This window comes from Pongo abelii, chromosome 15, assembly GCF_028885655.2.
Source record: "Pongo abelii isolate AG06213 chromosome 15, NHGRI_mPonAbe1-v2.0_pri, whole genome shotgun sequence".
Taxonomy (NCBI): Eukaryota; Metazoa; Chordata; class Mammalia; order Primates; family Hominidae; genus Pongo; species Pongo abelii.
This window is the reverse complement of record NC_072000.2, coordinates 38,623,307-38,642,480: the sequence shown is the minus strand read 5'-3', so window position 1 is coordinate 38,642,480 and position 19,174 is coordinate 38,623,307. Positions and strand designations below refer to the sequence as shown.

Sequence of the window (19,174 nt, the reverse complement as noted above, 5' to 3'; positions counted from 1 at the left end):
CTCAGAATTATGTATATTCAGTAAAGTCTACAATAAAAATAGGTCCTGGCCAGGTGCAGTGGCTCACACCTATAATCCCAGCACTTTGGGAAGCCGAGGCAGGCAGATCACCTGAGGTTGGGAGTTCAAGATCAGCCTGACCAACACAGAGAAACCTCGTCTCTACTAAAAATACGAAATTAGCCGGGCATGGTGTTGCATTCCTGTAATCCCAGCTACTCGGGAGGCTGAGGCAGGAGAATTGCTTGAATCTGGGAGGCGGAGGTTGCACTCCAGCCTGGGCAACAAGAGCGAAACTCCTTCTAAAAAAAAAAAAAAGGGTCCCTAAGAAAACTCAATAATCCTTTCATTAATATTTTAATACAGATGAATATTCCATAAAAAACATATTAAAAAATTCTGAAATATTTGTAGTGCTAACGTGTTTTTATCCACTGAGTATAGAATCACAGCACAATCTTCATATACTTTTACCTTCACAAGTTCTTTAAATACAGCATGCTGAATCATTTTTCTTTTGTTAAGACCAGATGCCATCTCTTCAAGATCAATAGCAGACCTTTATGATGGTGGTTGGTGATTGCGGTGGGGAGGAGAAAATCAGTTAACAAACTCTAAGAAAAAGAAGCTTCTGCTCCGAAGAATGTACAACATTCAGTCATTCATATTAATAGTCTTCCAAGTAACATGCATGTAATTACTACAGATTCGTAAGTCTATATCATAAAGAGTTTTAGCCATGAAGTATTAGATGCAAGACTTTGGTTTTCAAGGATTACACTTGAAAGTATAAATATAAATGTCCTAATATCACCACAAAGAACTAGGTTTATTTACTTTTCTTGCAGCTTATATATCTTTACAACAGAAATCAGGACTACTTTCCCTATTTCTTTTTTTTTTTTTTTTTTTTGAGACATAGTCTCACTGTCAGCCAGGATGGAGTGCAGTGGCATGATCTCGGCTCACTGTAACCTCTGTCTCCCAGGCTCAAGCAATTCTCCTGCCTCAGCCTCCCGAGTAGCTGGGATTATAGGCGTGTGCCACCATGCCCGGCTAATTTTTTGTATTTTTAGTAGAGACAGGGTTTCACCATGTTGGCCAGGCTGGTCTCGATCTCCTGACCTCGTGATCCACCCACGCCTCCCAAAGTGCTGGGATTATAGGCGTGAGCCACTGCGCCCGGCTACTTCCTCTATGTCTAAATGGTTAAATGCTGGTAGTCCCACAACTAATATCAGTCTAACAATACAAGGAGAGATGTCTAAAGCATGGTAAGAGATACGATTCAAGCAGTTAACTGAGCTACCTGTATTGCTCTGTGTCCTACCAACTCCGTGCCTCTCCCAGTGAATATGATAACTGAGACCACACACATTAATTCTTCAAATATGAAACAGAGAAACCAAAAGGAGAACAAAAGAGAATACAGTCCTCCAATAATGAAGGTTGATTAAGATCATCTTAAGCCTAAAAAGAATAAAATGGCAGTACCTTTCTATGAAGAACCTGAATTATTAAAAGGCTTTATATATTAAAATACTATACAGTATGTAATTGAATCCATCCAAATAAAAGACTAGTAAAATAGAAAAAAAATGTAATTAAATGAAAATCACATGTAGTTTATTCTTTGAACCATCATTATGGAAACTACTACACATGATCTCGCCCAACATATGAGCTCCAACACAGCACTTTTCCAGTGCTGCAGAGCAGAAATGATTCCTGATACAGCAAACACTTCTAGTTAGCACCTCTTTCCAGCAAACTAAACTTAACCATGCCTGCGTTTTACCTGATTAATTTAACTTACTTAACATTTTCTCTGAGTTGCTTCACTAGTTTAATATTAACATCTGCTTCCAACAAAGCAGTACAGACTTCTTTTAGCATAGCATTCAATACCTGAAAATAAAGAAATAAATGAAATTTAAAGCACCCAATGTATCATTTCAGTTCCATAAAAACAATGGTTGATCACTTATATAACCACAGCTTAAGAAAATAATACCACACTACTGAGTTTTTCAGTTAGTTCTGGAGAGATAATTTTATTAAATGTTTAGTCATTTTGTCAAAATAAGAGACCCTATTTAGTTTTAGACCCAAGTATTAATTACCACAATTTTATTCCTATATAAAAGTAATTATAGGCCGGGCATGGTGGCTCACGCCTGTAATCCCAACACTTTGGGAGGCCAAGGTGGGCAGATCACTTGAGGTCAGGAGTTCAAGAACAGCCTGGCCAACATGGCGAAACCTCACCTCTATTAAAAATACAAAAATTAGCTGGGCATGGTGGCACGTGCCTGTAATCCCAGCTACTCAGGAGGCTGAGGCAGGAGAATCACTTGAACTCGGGAGGCGGAGGCTGCAGTGAGCCAAGATACTGCCACTGCACTCCGGCCTGGGCGACAGAGTGAGACTTTGTCTCAAATAAAAAAAAAAAAAAAAAAAAACAACAACAAAAAAAACACACACGCACACACACACACACAAAGTAGTAATAAAGACAATATTCAAGCCAAAAAAAAGTTACTACAAATAGATGTTGCCTTTGATGTTTTCTACGTTATTGAAGAGCTCCTGTCACTATTATGTAGTGGTATATAGTCACAATGTTTGCTTTTCTCTTTTTTTTTGGAACAGAGTTTCAGAGTTTTGCTCTTGTTGCCCAGGCTGGAGTGCAATGGCATGATCTCAGCTCACTGCAACCTCCCCCTCCCAGATTCAAGAGATTCTCTTGTCTCAGCCTCCCTAGTAGCTGGGATTACAGGCGCCTGCCACCACGCCCAGCTAATTTTTTGTATTGTTAGTAGAGATGGAGTTTCACTATGTTGGCCAGGCTAGTCTCAAACTCCTGACCTCAGGTGATCCGCCCACCTCAGCCTCCCAGAGTGCTGGGATTACAGGTGTGAGCCACCACGCCTGGCTTAATATTTGCTTTTCTTAAAAACTGGACAACTATGGAAGTAAATGTGACAGAAGAAAGTTACCCAGTCTTGTCGTTTTTACTTAGAGCAGCAGAATACAGTTGGAAAGGAGGCTATCCTCCATTAAAAACTTATTATCATCATACGTTTGTTGAATTGCAAGGCACTGTAGTTAAAAGGTCATAAAACTAAAAGTCTTAAGAAAAGATGAGGCTTTAGCCACTCATGTATATAAAGTGCTCACACACTAGAATGTAAACTCTATGAGGGTAGGAATTTTAGTCTATTTTGTTCACCACTGTATCTCTGGTGCCAGCAAAAATGTCTGCAAAAACATAGGCCCTCAAATATTTCTTGAATGTACTCTCTCCTTCAACTCACTTCGTATGCCCTACAGAGAGAGGCTTACCAGTTTTCTCTACCCCTCATTAAAGGGGTCTGATAAAACTGGAACTGATCTTTCACTAGAGGGCTTTCTCCTTGTTAATTAGCTAGCAGCACAGTATCAAGAACAGAGAAGCTGCCAATTTAAGCAACAGCTGTTACTCTACCTCCCACCAAGAACTCCTCCTCTGGTTTCCTTTCCTTTCTACTATAAACACAAAGAACATAAGGGCTACACAACAGGGAAAACTGTTTGGAAAGTTGTTTTATATATTTGGAATTACAAGACCAAACAATGATTTAAGTTATGATTTATTATTTAATAAGCAGTATTAGAAAAAGCCCTGTATGAGGAACTAGGAAAAAAAGGTTCTAATCCTGGTTCTTCCAAATAAATAATCACATGAAACTGACTTTTTGTTTCTGTTAAATAAGAAGCTGAACGAAATGATCTCTAAGATGGTCTCAAAATTATTTAATTCCATTAGCTTAGTGTTGAGATCAAATTCCATGTAAGAATTCTACGTAAGTTTTCTAACCTCCAAGTTAGAAAGTTTCTTTGATACTTAAAACCATTTTCTATGGTAAATGCTATTTTTCCTATTTTATACACTAAGGAATCTAAGGTTTAGTTGCCCAAATTTACATCGTACAGCTGCTAAATAGCTACAGTGGGACCCTAACCAATGTCTTCTAACACCAAATTCAGTACTTTTCCATTGTTGATACAAAACATAAAGTATACTTGTGAACCACAGTCATCTTTTTCAATTAATAAACCACTAAGATACAATCTGTGGGGGACAAATGGAACAAAGAGATATCTTAAAACAATATAGCCGGGAAGAAAAGTATTTTAATATGATCTAAGGAGTGGCTTACAAAATCTCCAAAAAACTGAAGATTTCAAAGAAAATGAATCAAAACAGACAAGATGGAAATACTAGCCTCTTATAAAAATGCTAAATAAAAGTCACAAAGAGAAGGACAGATAAGCACAGGCCTAGCCAAGAAGAAAGAAGCAGGGTAATGAAATTTTAGGTCTATATCAATAAAGAAAACTAAAGTACAGTTCCAGATTTAAGCCACTTTCAAAAGATAAAATATGTTATTTTTACATGTAAGTTAAGGTCAGTTTTTTTTGGATTTTTTTTGGAAAATTCTTTATAGAAAGTTGAAGTAAATCTGAAGTTGTAGTTAATTTCTTAATAAAACACTATTTAATGTATCCACTTTTAGGCTTTTATCTACAAGTATTAAGTCTATATCAAAATACATATAAACACAGGGATTATTAATAAGCCATCTTCCCAATGCTAGTGATAATATACAATCATATGTATTTCATACAATATTTTACATACCTCTTCATTGATAATGGTAGCATTGCTCAACGAGCGTAATGCTGATGTTATTTTTCTTCCAAGGTCTGCTAGAACCATCTTGACAGCTTTAAGATGTACTTACGAAGAACTCTAGAGTGGAAAAAAAATTAAGTGAGAATAATCAATTTCATTTCCCATGACTGAAGAGTTCTAAAGAGTATTTAAGTTCAAATTACTCTAGTGTTTAGATACTCTAAGTTCACCTTCCATAGCCTCAACCTGTGCTTAAATACAGTCATGTCATAAAGATAAAACTGCTACTTGGTTATGATGCCTTATATTCAAATCCTTAATTGGAATCTTGTATATGAATCAGCAAATTTAACATGTCAAATAACATACTTTGAGGAAATAATGACATAATCTCACATTAAATATGTTCTTTTTTTGGCACAATACTTATGAATAACTGAATTAGGTATCATGCACATTTTTAAATTAAAAGAGGAAAAAAAGGTGAAATCTCCAGGAATATTGCCTAATTTCCCACACTAAAGGACTCTGCAAACTATTTTGATTCTTGCTCCTAAGCAAAAAAAAAAGAAAAAAGGTTTTAATAACTTTTCTAGCACAAAAAAAGCAACTGTTCAGCTATTAGCTATATTGAAGTGCTGTACTAAGTGATTCCACATACGTTATTTCATTTTAATTCTTCTAACCACAAAGAAAAGAGGTATATTATTTTCCTTTTTTTTTTTTTTTTTTTTGAGACAGGGTCTCACTCTGTCACCCAAGCTGGAGTGCAGTGGTGTGATCACAGCTGACTGCAGCCTCAACTTCCTGGGCACAAGAAATCCTCCTGCCTTAGCCTCCCAAGTAGCTGGGACCACAGGTGCATGCCACCATGCCCAGCTAATTTTTATTATTTGTAGAGACGGGGTCTCACTATGTTATGTTGCCAAGGCTGGTTCTCTTCCCATTTTAAACCTGTTTCTGATTCCAGGAAAACTCTAAAATAAGATAATGATTTAAGTTATCATTTATTATTAATAAGAATTATTAGAAAAAGCCCTGGATGAGGAATCGAAAATAAAATTCTAATCCTGGTTCTTCCAAAAAATAGTCACAAGCAACAGACTTTCTGTTTCAGTTAAGTAAGAGTCAAAAACCCTTTCCGGCTCTAAAATCTTACTGTTTTATAAAAGTATTACATATTAGATGTACTTACTACTTGTAAGGATGCAAGGGCTTACGGATGATAAACAAGCAAATATTATTTGTAGTCCCTGCCCTCAAGATGCTTACCTACTAGCTGGTAAGACAAGGCACACAAATGAATACTAAAATAAACACTAAGAGAGAATTCCTCCTGTCTGACTGCTTACTGACAGGGGCATCAGCTTTTCTTGCCTTCTAACTGAAACACTGGTTCTTTGTGGGTCTCAAGCCTTTGGATTAAAACTACATCAGTGGCTCTCTGAGTTCTCAGGCCTTCAGATTCAGACGGGATCTACAACATGGGCTCTCCTGGGTCTCCAGCTTGCCAACTCATCCTACAGATCTTGAGACTTAAGTCTCCATAACGGCCTGAGCCAATTCCTTATAATAAATATTTATCTTTATATCCATTTCTCCCTCTCTCTCCCTCTGTACACACACACACACACACACACACACACACACACACCCCTTACAGAGATTCTGCTTCTCTGAACAAGAAAAAAAAAAAAAGAAATAGGAAGAAAAAGGCCAGGTACAGTGGCTCATGTCTGTAATCCCAGCACTTTGGGAGGCCAAGGAAGGAGGATCACTTGGGCTCAGGAGTTGGAAACCAGCCTGGGCAACATAGCAGGATCTTAACTCTTAAAAAAAAAAAAAAAAAAAAAAAAAAGGAGCCAGGCATGGCGGCATGTGCCTGTAGTCCCAGCTACTCGGGAGGCTGAGGGGAGGATTGCTTGAGCCAAGGAGGTCATGATCACACCACTGCACTCCGTCCAGCCTGGGTGACGGAGTGAGACTCTGTCTCCAGAAAAAAAGAAAACAGAAAAGGAAGAATTTTAGACTAAGGCAGAGGGTATAGGCTTTATTGGAAAGACTGAGTATGAATTTGGTCCTGAAATAAGAGGAGAATTTGAGTAAGTGGAGAAGACAAAAGGGAATTTGAGGAAGATGAAATAGCATAAGCAGAAATGGAGAGAGAGGTAAGTCTGGGACATACTTATGCCTTATATATGCAGTGTACTTATGGATCACTGAGCATTATTTAGGGGACAGGAAACAAAACATTCTGGTCAGGACAGAGGTGTATACAGTTAGAAGGAAACAGAGATTTCAAAGGGCTCTAAAAACGAGATTATCCAGACTAGATCCCTTCTACAGAATACACAGGAGATTAAAAATAAGAGAAACAGCACCAGGCGTGGTGGCTCACATCTGTAATCCCAGCACTTTGGGAGGCCGAGGTGGGTGGATCATCTGAGGTCAGGAGTTCGAGACCAGCCTGGCCAACGTGGCAAAACCCTATCTCTACTAAAAATACAAAAAAAAAAAAAAAAAAAAAAATTAGCTGGGCATGGTGGCAGGCACCTGTAATTCCAGCTACTCAGGAGGCTGAGGCAGGAGAAACGCTTGAAGATCGGAGGCAGAGGTTACAGTGAGCCTAGATCGTGCCATTGCACTCAGCCTGGGCAACAAGAGCGAAAGTCCGTATTAAAAAAATAAATTTTGGGCCGGGTGCGGTAGCTCACGCCTGTAATCCCAGCACTTTGGGAGGCCGAGGCAGGCGGATCACCTGAAGTTGGGAGTTCGAGACCATCCTGACCAAAATGGAGAAACCCCATCTCTACTAAAAATACAAAATTAGCCGGGTATGGTGGCACATGCCTGTAATGCCAGCTACTTGGGAGGCTGAGACAGGTGAATCGCTTGAACCCAGGAGGCGGAGATTGCGGTGAGCTGGAGATCGTGCCATTGCACTCCAGCGTGGGCAACAAGAGCAAAACTCCATCTCAATAAATAAATAAATAAATAAATAAATTTTAAGACAAACAGGAAGATGAAATAGCTGATTCATTCACCATAGAGAAAGTAAAGAGGTGAGAGGAATCAAAAAAAGGCAGGAAGGGAAAATGCATTCGAGGACCTATCACTGGCAAACAGATATCCCAGGCTGAGCTATAAATTAAACACTACACTTTCACTCAAGTACAATTTGGTAATTTAGAAGTAAAAAAAACTTACTACCAACACTTGATAAAATTGAAAAAAAAAATTGCTTACCATAAGATTTTTTTACAATTACATTGTTACTTAACCTGAGAGCCAACTACTTCACTGAAAAGATCCAGGACTTTTTATTTCTTATGCCATACCCATTATACAAAATAATTATTGATCCTTAAATTAATATTCTTCATTTAAGAAATAAGATTCAGATGTTTCAGTTTATATCCTTCACCATGGTGGTACTGGGAGTGATATAATCCTATTTATGACACCACAATTAACTTTTTTAGAGGTCATGTCATAAGCAGATCATCCTTCATTTTAAAAAGCTATACTAAGCCAGGCATGGTGGCTTATGCCTATAATCCCAGCACTCTGGGAGCCCAAGGTGGGCAGATTGCTTGAGGTTGGGAGTTTGAGACCAGTCTAGCCAACATGGTGAAACTCCATCTCTACAAAATATACAAAACTTGGCCGGGTATGGTGGTGCACTCCGGTAGTCCCAGCTACTCAGGAGGCTGAGGCAGGAGAATCACTTGAACCCAGGAGGTGGAGGTTGCAATGAGCTGAGATCACATCACTGTACTCCAGCCTGGAAGACAGAGTGAGACTCCATCTCTAAACAAATAAATAAATAAATAAGCCATACTAGTTAACTTTTTGGGGGGCAAACTCTAGGAATTGTCTTTATTTTAATTTTTTTAATTAATTTATTTTAGATTCAGAGAGTACATGTGTATGTTTGTTACACTGGTATACTGTGTAATGGTGGGGACTGGACTTATACACACATGACCCAAATATTGAACCTTGAACCCAAGAGGTACTTTTTCAATCCTCAGTCTTCTCCCAAACTCCCCCATTTTGGAATGGTCTGTGTCTACTACTTTCATCTTTATGTCCATGTGTACCTACGTTTAGCTCTCACTTATAAGTGAGAACATGAGATACTTGATTTTCTGTTTCTGAATTAGTTCTCTTAGGATAATGGCCTCCTGCTCCATCCATGTTGCTGCAAAGGACATGATTTCATTCTTTTTATGGCTGCCTAGTTAATTCTTAAATATAAATCTAACTTTCCATGTTAACTGGTTGTTTTAAATTTAAAAATTTTAAAAACTTCTGTGAGGTTTTCCAATATACTTTTCCTTCTGTAAGTAGTTACTGGCAGTGTGTATTCTAAAACATTTTTGCCTTAAATTAAAAAAATAAATATTTTATTATATAATACATGAATACATATAGTTTTAACATATAAAATAACAAAATCTGTCCAGGCCCAGTGGCTCACGCCTGTAATCCCAACACTTTGGGAGGCCAAGGCGGGTGGATCACCTGAAGTCAGGAGCTCAAGACCAGCCTGGCCAACATGGCGAAACCCCATCTCTACTAAAAACACAAAAATTAGCCAGGCTTGGTGGCAGATGCCTGTAATCCCAGCTACTCGGAAGGCTGAGGCAGGAGAATCACTTGAACCAGGAGGTGGAGGTTGCAGCGAGCCGAGATGGTGCCATTGCACTCCAGCCTGGATGACAAGAGCAAAACTCCGTCTTAAAAACACAAAACACAAAAACAATAAAATAAAATCCTGCATTTCAGTAGAGGAATAAGAACATCTAATAATGCCTTTAACTTACAGTGTTTCCTCTACAATGTCCAAGCATGATCTGTTCCTGAAAACTCCGTGTTAGAATTTTGCTTAAAATCTCCATGACTTCCATTGCACACAGATGTAAAGTCCTTGGAATGGACTGTAAGGCCACACACACACGACTGATTTTAATCATACTGACCTCCTTGCTATTGCTGCTACACATTTCCACCTCAGCGTCTCAGTACCAGCCAGCATGCTCTTCCTCTGCTTGACAACATAACTCCCTCCCTCATTTCCTTCAGATTTGTCCAGATGCCATTTCTCAATGAGGTCTTCCCTAATCACTTATTTAAAACTGCAACCCCTTCCCTTTATTTTTTCCTATTGTTCTATTATCAACTGACATATGGCTTATTTATATTATTTGTCATCTATAATCTCACTATTGAAATGTAAGCTGTGGCCACGTGTGGTGGCTCACGCCTGTAATCCCAGCACTTTGGGAGGCCGAGGTGGGTGGATTGCCTGAGGTCAGGAGTTCAAGACCAGCCTGACCAACATGGTGAAACCCCATCTCTACTAAAAATACAAAAATTAGCCAACCATGGTGGCAGATGCCTGTAATCCCAGGTACTCAGAAGGCTGAGGCATGAGAATCGCTTGAACCCAGGAGGTGGAGGTTACAGTGAGCCCAGATCGTGCCACTGCACTCCAGCCTGGGTGAAAGAGCAAAACTCCATCTCAACAACAAGAAAAAAGAAATTTAACCTGCACGAGGGCAGGGATTTTTGCCTCTTTTGCTTTCTCCTGTGAGCTCACTGCTTTATCTATCCTCAGCCTTATACAGTAAATCCTTAATAAAAATGAACATTATGAATGAATGAAATGATGTATTTAAGGCCTTAGGGATAAAGCGAGACCAGAGAACTAAAGTCATGAAAGGCATTGCAAATATCTTTAAAAGCCACTAAAATAAATCAATGAAGATAATATGATGAATCAAAAGAAAATCAATAACTTGGGTAATTTATACTGTACATTAAATATATTTATTTGTCATTACTTATAATTCTTCTTCAGAATTTCCCTGCCATGCATTTCCAACAAGATACTTAAAAATTAACCTCACCTTGTTCTAATATGTACACTAAAGTGAAAAATACCTTTTGTATGTTAATAGCTAAGCCTAAATCTCAGGTTGGAGTAATCTACAATTCAAGTACACTCTCAAGATTCTCTTGCCTAACTAAAACGATTTATAGAAATAAATCTGTATATGCTAGAATTCCACAAAAGAAGAATCTCTACTTAGATGGGGCTTTTAGAAAGGTAAGAGATTACCACACAGTACTTTCCTACAGTTGAACATCTATTATCTCATTCCACTCTTACAACGATTTTATGATATAAGTAGGATAGGGAATAGAACAGCCATTCCCTGCCAAAAAAAAAAGCAAAATGACTTCCCATAGTCCTTTGGCTAGAGTATGAATGCTGCTTTAAATTATAGGGTTGACTACACCTGCTGGAAACTGCAAGGACAAATTTTGCTGCTATGCTATAATAGAAGAAATCACATTTTAATCATATTTAAAGATGTATATTCCTCTTTGTGGAGGAGTAATTGCAACGTTCAGAAAGAAATGATAAGTATCACTGCAATCAGAACAGTACATACAAGGACTGATCCTGGCTCAAGTCACAGGGTCTTCTAACTGGGGTCTGACTAGGATTTGAATAGTAAGCAATGGAAACAGGCTGAAGTTTGGGGTGCCCTAAGTAAGGCAAGCACAGGGCCAAGTATCACACTTACTTGCTGCAGTGTGAAGTACTGGAAAGAGCATAGATTTTGGAGTCTGACAGACTTAGATTCAAATCCTAGCTCTGTTACATACTGGCTGTGTTACTTCGGGCAAGTTACTTAATCTCTCTGAGCCTCACTTTCCTCACTTGCAAAATGGAGATAATACCATTACCAAGGTAGTTACCCTGAAGGGCTGTTGTGAGGATTAAATGAGACAATACATATAAAGCTGTCTTCAAAAACCTAGCATATCAACTATTAAGTTCCTTTCTTCTTTTAATGATACCAACTATCTCTCTCTCTATTATATGGACTGTAAGTAAGCTGGAAATTTTCTGAACAATCTTACTGAAGTGTCTGTCCCATCATCCAGGAACCACTCCTGGAATCTTTAAAATTTAGTGGCAATTACAACTGCCAGATTATTATTCAACAGAAGCTGCAGTGTCCAAAAACTCACTTTTCTCTACATAAACAATTATAAATATTCCTGCCAGATTTGCCTGATCTGAGATTATATAAACAGAGTCTAATGATTAGATATGTCAAATCCTATTACAACATAATCCCTACAAAAAAGTTCTTTTTTTTCTGAGATGGAGTTTTGCTCTTGTTGCCCAGGCTGGAGTGCAATGGGGCAATCTCAGCTCACTGCAATCTCCCGAGCAGCTAGGATTACAGGTGCCCGCCACCACGCCCAGGTAATTTTTTGTATTTTTAGTAGAGACAGGGTTTCACCATGTTGGTCAGGCTGGTCTTCAACTCCCGACCTCAGGTGATCCACCCACCTTGGCCTCCTAAAGTGCTCGGATTATAGACAGGCATGAGCCACTGCGCCTGGCCAAAAGTTCTTTCTTCTAAGTCCTTGTGAATGACTTTTTGAATCAATATTAGCCTCAAGAACTAAATATACTTAGAAAAATTACTTCTACATAGTACAGTCAGCCTTCTGTATCTGGGGCTTCACAACCATGGATTCAACCAACCACAAATCAAAACATTCAGAAAAAAAATTGTGTCTCTAGTGAACATGTACAGACCTTTCTTGTCATTATTCCCTAAACAATACAGTATAACAAGTATTTTCTTAAGCATATAAATATGGTATAACTACTATTTACATTTTGCATTAGGTATTGATCTAGAGATGCTTTAAAGTATATGGAAGGATGTGCATAGGTTATATGCAAATACTACACCATTTTATATCAGGGACTTGAGCATCCTCTGATTTTGGTCCTGGAATCAATCCCCCCCAAATAGCAAGGGACAACCGTATACTTTTCTATAAAGCAGTCAAAGGCTAATAACCAGTATTTGCTTTTTTGACTTTAATACTACATATTTTTCTTAATTCTGCACAGCATATGTGTTCATAGTCTAGGACCACAGAAAAGTAAATTTAGTTAACAAAATGGCCTATAGGTATTGTATTTAGTAAAATAAATAAATATATATATATATATATATATTTTTTTTTTTTTTTTTTTTTTTTTGAGATGGAGTCTCGCTCTGTCGCCAGGCTGGAGTGCAGTGGTGTGATCTCAGCTCACTGCAACCTCCGCCTCCCGGGTTCAAGAGATTCTCCTGCCTCAGCCTTCTGAGTAGCTGGGATTACAGGCGCATGCCACCAGTCCACCTAATTTTTGTATTTTTAGTAGAGACAGGGTTTCATCATGTTGGCCAGGATGGTCTCGACCTCTTGGCCTCGTGATCCGCCCACCTCAGCCTCCCAAAGTGCTAGGATTACAGGTGTGAGTCACTGCACCCAGCTTAGTAAAATATATTTTAATGACTAACTTTACAATGTTAATTATGACTTTCAAATTTAGGAATTGTTTTTCATGCTGAATCTACTTATTCCCCAAGGAAATAATTCACCTTTATGTTCTGTGATTACAAAATGATGTATGTTCATTGTAAAAGTTAAAACATTACAGAAATATTTAAGGTAGAAAATATAATTCCCCTAATTCTACCCACTCCCATACCATGGTAACAACCAATAATAATTTGGTATATATTAATAGGTATATATTAATATGGACTGTATTTTCTAGGTATATTAATTTAAGCAACGTTTCCCAAGAATTTATGGTTTTGGCGGGGAGTAAAGAGGGGAGCAAAAATTAGGAAAATTCTTTTGTAAAATATGCTTGCTAACGCTAAAAACAGGCTTAAATGCAAAAGGCAGACTATAAAACTGCATATGTAGTATAATCCATATTTTGTTAAACACAGTCTAAAAGCAAGTATTAAAAAATATTAGCCATCAGGGAACTGTAAATCAAAATCTTAATATCACCCAAATACTTGTACATGAATGGTCAGAGCAGCATTATTCATAATAGCCAAAAAGTAGAAACAACCCAAATACCCTTCAACTTATGAATGCATGAGTAAAATGTAGAATAAAATACAAAGGTATATCAGTAGGCAATAAAAAGAAATGAAGTACTGAACATATGCTACAACATGGATTAATCTTCAAAACATAAGTGAAAAAACCCAGTCACAAAAGACCACATATTATGGTTCCATATGAATTGTTCAGAATACATAAATCTATAGAGACAGAAAGTGGATTAATAGTTGCTTAGGGCCCAGGAGATGGAGTAAAATAGGGAATGATTGCTAATAGGTATGCGGTTTCTTCATGGGATAATAAAAATGTACAAAAATTGATTATGGTGATAGTTGCACAACTTTGTGAATACACTATAATCCTTTCAATTGTACACTTTAGGTGAACTGTGTAAGAATTATGTGTGTGTGTGCGTATATATATACACATATATATATATATATATATTTTTGAGACGGAGTCTCTCTCTGTCACCCAGGCTAGAGTGCAGTGGCAAGATCTCGGCTCACTGCAACCTCTGCCTTCTGGGTTCAAGCGATTCTCCTGCCTCAGCCTCCCATGTAGCTGGGACTATACGGAGTGCCACCATGCTCGGCTAATTTTTTGTATTTTTAGTAGAGATGGGGTTTCACCTTGTTAGCCAGGATGGTCTCGATCTCCTGACCTTGTGATCTGCCTGCCTTGGCCTCCCAAAGTGTTGGGACAGGCTTGAGCCGCTGCACCCAGCCAAGAATTATATTTTAATAAACTGTTAAAATAACATTTGTTATCTCTGGATGATGAATAACTAGCAATTTTTTTTTTTTTTTGAGACGGAGTCTCACTCTGTGCCCACTGGAGTGCAGTGGCACAATCTCGGCTCACTGCAACCTCTGCCCTCCAAGTTCAAGCGATTCTCCTGCCTTGGCCTCCGGAGTAGCTGGGATTACAGGCGCCTGCCACCACACCTGGCTAATTTTTTGTATTTTTAGTAGAGATGGGGTTTCACCATCTTGGCCAGGCTGGTCTTGAATTCCTGACCTCATGATCCACCCGCCTCAGCCTCCCAAAGTGCTGGGATTACAGGTGTGAGCCACTGCGCCCAGCAATTTTTATTTTCTTATATCTTTTTCTAATTTCCAATTTTTTAGTAATGACTGAGAACATTATTTTTTAAGTCAAGGGAAAATTATTATCCAAAGCGCTCCTTGTGAGAATTAGAGTGCAACTAGTCAACAGACTAGAGGTTAGGATGGAGCTGCCACTTGTATTCATTTATTCATTCATTAAACACCTACTATGTACTCCAGAAATTGTCCCAGCATGAGAGAAGTTCTAACTCCTAATCAAATATAACAGTTTAACACAAGACTTCCTTCAAAAGATAAATTATGCATCATACCACCTCTGCCTTAACTTAGCACCAAAGGTTATATTCAATTATATCAAGAAGTATCAAGCAACTTTCTCTTCATTAAAGTAATTGTTTTTCAAATTTTAAAACTCATTTTATGTAAAATAATATCACAGCACCAATTCATACTTTTGCAGCAAAAAAGGTATACCAAAAAAAAGTCAATGAGCAACAAGAGGTAATAACTCAAAAACACTGGGAATCATTTCTTTACGATACTTTTTGGCTATGAGGTCAACCATAAAAAGAATCTTTACATAAAATGCTACCAATTAGAAAATTAAAATGAAAATCAAAAGAATTCCTTGGAAATGGTTGGCCTTAAAGTTGAAAAGAAAAAGGAAAAGTGAAAAATAAAAAAGGAAAAGGAGGGATAAGAGGTATATGCTCAAGCAATGGGTTATTTCAATGACATTTAGATAATGCCTATCAGTAAAAATTAAATGCTCAATCAGACTCTCCAGAGATGGCAAGGTAAAAAAGTTTTAGGGGGAGTAGCTTCATCTAAATTCTTAATCTGGAGTGCAAAACAAGACATTTATGTTTTGAAAACTTTCACTAGCTATACTGATGTGCAGCCAGGGTTCATAATCACTACATTAAGTATTTAATAACACGTCCCAAAGAAAACAACGGAATGAGAAATCTGTTCTATACCTTAAAAACATCTTTAGATACAGTGTAACAAATACACTGGAGGGAAAAAACTGAAGAGCCAGGACACTACATGCACTACCCATACTCCATAAGGCTAGCTGCGACAAGATGTGGCCTTGAACTAGAGAAAAAGAAACTAGGGTTAAGGGCTAACTCACGAAGCAGAATCTAATGACCAAATGGTTATGGCAAGTGAAGGGAAAAAAAGGCAAAAATGATTCCAATATCTCTAGTTTTTATAACCAGATGGCTAGTGATGCCATTAACCAATGAATGGAAGGCAAAAAGGGAAGGTGGTTTGAAAGTCAGAAAGAGGAGTTAATAGAGAAAAGGTCAAAGGGACTTAATGTATTATTTTTAATGTTTCACTTTTTATGAAGGATGTGTACATAGATGTTCATTTTACTATCCCTCCAACTAGCTGGGACTACAGGCGGCGCCACTAAGCCCGGCTAATTTTTGTCTCTTTTGTTGAGACAGGGGGTTTCGCCATTTTACCCAAGCTGGTCTCGAACTCTTGAGCTAAAGCAATCTGCCAGCCTCAGCCTCCCCAAGTACTGGGATTACAGGCGTGAGCCATTGCTCACAGCCCTTATAATCCTTTAAAAATTTAACCTACTTGTAATCACAAAATTCAACCAGAGGTCAAAACTCAAAAACGCACTGAGAATCACTGCTTTTATACACTTTCCTATGCATGACATATGTCATAGTGGAAAAAAAAAAAAGGAAGTTGAAGACAGTGCATTTGGTTTCGGACCTAACGAGTTTGCAGCTTTTAGGGGAAAGCACAGAACTATCAACTCATAAGATGGAGGCTAAAGAATAAGGTTTAGGCAGGGCATGGTGGCTCACACTTGTAATCCCAGCACTTTGAGAGGCTGAAGCAGGCGGATCACTTCAGGTCAGGAGTTCAAGACCAACCTGGCCAACATGGTGGAACCCCATCTCTACTAAAAACACAAAAATTAGCTGGACGTGGTGGCGGATGCCTGTAATCCCAGCTACTCCGAAGGCTGAAGCAGGAGAATCGCTTGAACCTGAGGCGGAGGTTGCAGTGAGCCGAGATGGTACCTCGGTACTCCAGTCTGGACGACAGAGCAAATAAGGTTTGGAAAAGAACAAGGTTTGGAAATGAAAAGAATAAGGTTTGGACATGGTTGGCATATAGGGACAATGACATGGAAGCAAGTGAGAAGCCTCGAGGAGAGCCTGTGGAAGACCATTTGGGTTATAGCAATGACTGAGGGCCAACTAAAAGGACGGCGTTAACCAAGACTGAAAATAACCAAAGGGATAGAAGCTTTTACTAATTCCCTTTCCCTTTCTCCGTGGCACATAGGAGAAAATCAATTTTTAAAAAGCTACATTTACGGTTATCTTACTGTAATCCTGTGGCAGGTCCAGAATTTCCAAATAGATGGGGTTAGAGGAGTAATCTGGAAGGAAGACTTGAAGATGCTTTTGCATAGTACTCTATATTAAGGTAGAAAATACCAGTCGGCCATATAAAAAAACTGAGGAAAAGCGATTTGAGGGAAATATTTCCCTCCCCTTTGGCACCATGATTGCTATGTTCTAGGCACTAAACCAAACCAAACCTCTTACCTAATCTCCTTTCTTCCTCATAACAAGCCTATTAAGTAGATGAGGAAATTGAGGCTAGATTGGAATAGAAACTGGCTCAGGGTCACAAAGCACCTAAGGAGCACTTTAGCTCTCCCACAGCTTTCTACAACTCTTTATATGTAACTAGTGTTTCTCATTACCCATCTCGATATAACGTGTATTTATGTGCGTTAGCTTCTCAATGTCAGAGTTAGTGTTATTCATTTCTGTACCCTTGTAGCCAAGAACAAGTATATATTTTGTTAGATTAAGCATGTGAAAGAATCAGGTGAGGATAGCATAAAGAAAGGCAGCAGGGGAAAGTTTCAAGAAATGGATGGTCAGCAGCGTCAAATGGTAGAGAGAGAGCTATCAGTCTATCTTAAATCATCACTGGCAATTCAACTGATATTCCATATTCGTTTATTGAACGTCTACTACACGCAGGACATTGTGTTAAGCACTACAAACATATAGGAAAAATAAAAGTCTGGTACAAGTAAAAGGATTTTCGGGGAAGTAGCCTCATCTAAATTCTTGCTCAGGAAAGGAAAACCAAGAGTCAGGCCTGCAACTGCCTACATCTTATTTGGCTCAGGTAAATCGGCAGACAACTCAAAAGGGTCACAGCGCATCTTTAATAAAACTTCTCATGGAAGACAAGAGATAAAGAAGAGCCACAGAAACTCAGTCTCGGTAACGATGGCCAGTGGCCAGGGAGGCAGACTTTCCCCGGAGTCTCTCGCCTCCTGAGCAGCGCTGGGGCTGCCCCTAGCTGCCCCTCCGTAGTCTGGGGCGGGAAAAAGCAGACACTTACCGCAAAAGACACCGCTAAAGCCGCGGCCCTAAGGGGCCGGGAATTCCTTAGCGAGGCCCCACGCCGTCGGAAGAAACCCAAGAAAGCTGGGAGCAGACAGACAGGTATGACCCCACAACCCAACTTCCCGAACTAGATAAAACAGGGTCCCAACGCCCAGCCCCGCGTCGCCAACTCCCACCAGCTGGAAGACCGACGGAGTGCCACCGAACCTTCCGCCCAATGAGGAAACGTCACCACTCCGCGTAGTCCACCCTTTCTATAGGACGATCCACTTCCGCTTCCGGGGCACACCGCCGCGTTCCTTCTACGCGGCTCCTGAAACAGTTTAGATGTTTATTTGCTTACACTGGTTTTTGGTTTCAGTTTCCTACCGCTGACTAACTGCAGTAGTAAAGTTAGTGGTAAAATAGGAGGCTGTCTAGGGACGTGATTTCGGGGAAGAAGTCAGGCCTCGACGAGCCACCTTAAGAAAAGTGACTAGGCGGAGCACTCCCAGCTAAGAGCGGAAAGATGAGAGATGGCGGTGTGACTAAAGGCAAGGATCCCCGGGGGCACGTGAGACCTTCGTAGAGGGGCGGGGCTTAGGGCTTCGCAGACTAGAGGCTTGTTCCGCGGAGGGCGCGGCGGTCTCTGCGTACGCATGCGCAATGCTAGCCAGTGCCTGCGCGGCTTGCTCCTGCAAGGTAAAATTTCCCACTGCGAAGCAGGCAGTGATGCTGCGGCAGCTTCGCGCTATGGCTGCTGCCGCTTCGCGCTATGGCTGCTGCCGACCGCCAGGCGCTGCTACAGTGGATGCGAACTACCGGTAAGTGTAAGTGACCAGAGCCAGAGGCAGGCGATGGGGGCAAGGATATGCTGCGGGCGCTGACTTTGAGGACTTAGGCGGGGTGAGTCCAACAGCCTTTCTTGGGATCGTTGTGCTGGCCTCTGCTCTCTTGGCGGGTAGATTGACCAGGGCTCGGAGTGCTCTAACGGAAAAGCGAGTTAGTTGCCCGCCACACGTAGAGACCAATTAACAAGAGCAAGCCCTGGTATACAAGAAGAGGGATGTTATTTCCGAAGC

General features: G+C 39.6%; 1 protein-coding gene across 7 annotated transcripts in view; it reads right to left on the bottom strand.

Moving 5' to 3' along the window:
* SRP54 (signal recognition particle 54) overlaps positions 1-18,738 on the bottom strand; it is a 46,642-nt gene extending 27,904 nt beyond the window's left edge. Inside the window, exons 1-4 of one of the 7 annotated variants that reach the window (XM_024231283.3) lie at positions 18,321-18,738; positions 4,685-4,795; positions 1,817-1,908; positions 475-559 (exon numbers count right to left, since the gene is read on the bottom strand). In XM_024231283.3, the coding sequence (XP_024087051.1) occupies positions 475-559; positions 1,817-1,908; positions 4,685-4,762 (255 nt within the window). In that variant the 5' untranslated portion in view covers positions 4,763-4,795; positions 18,321-18,738. 7 annotated transcript variants of the gene reach the window in all.
* Between the last annotated feature and the right edge of the window lie 436 nt (positions 18,739-19,174).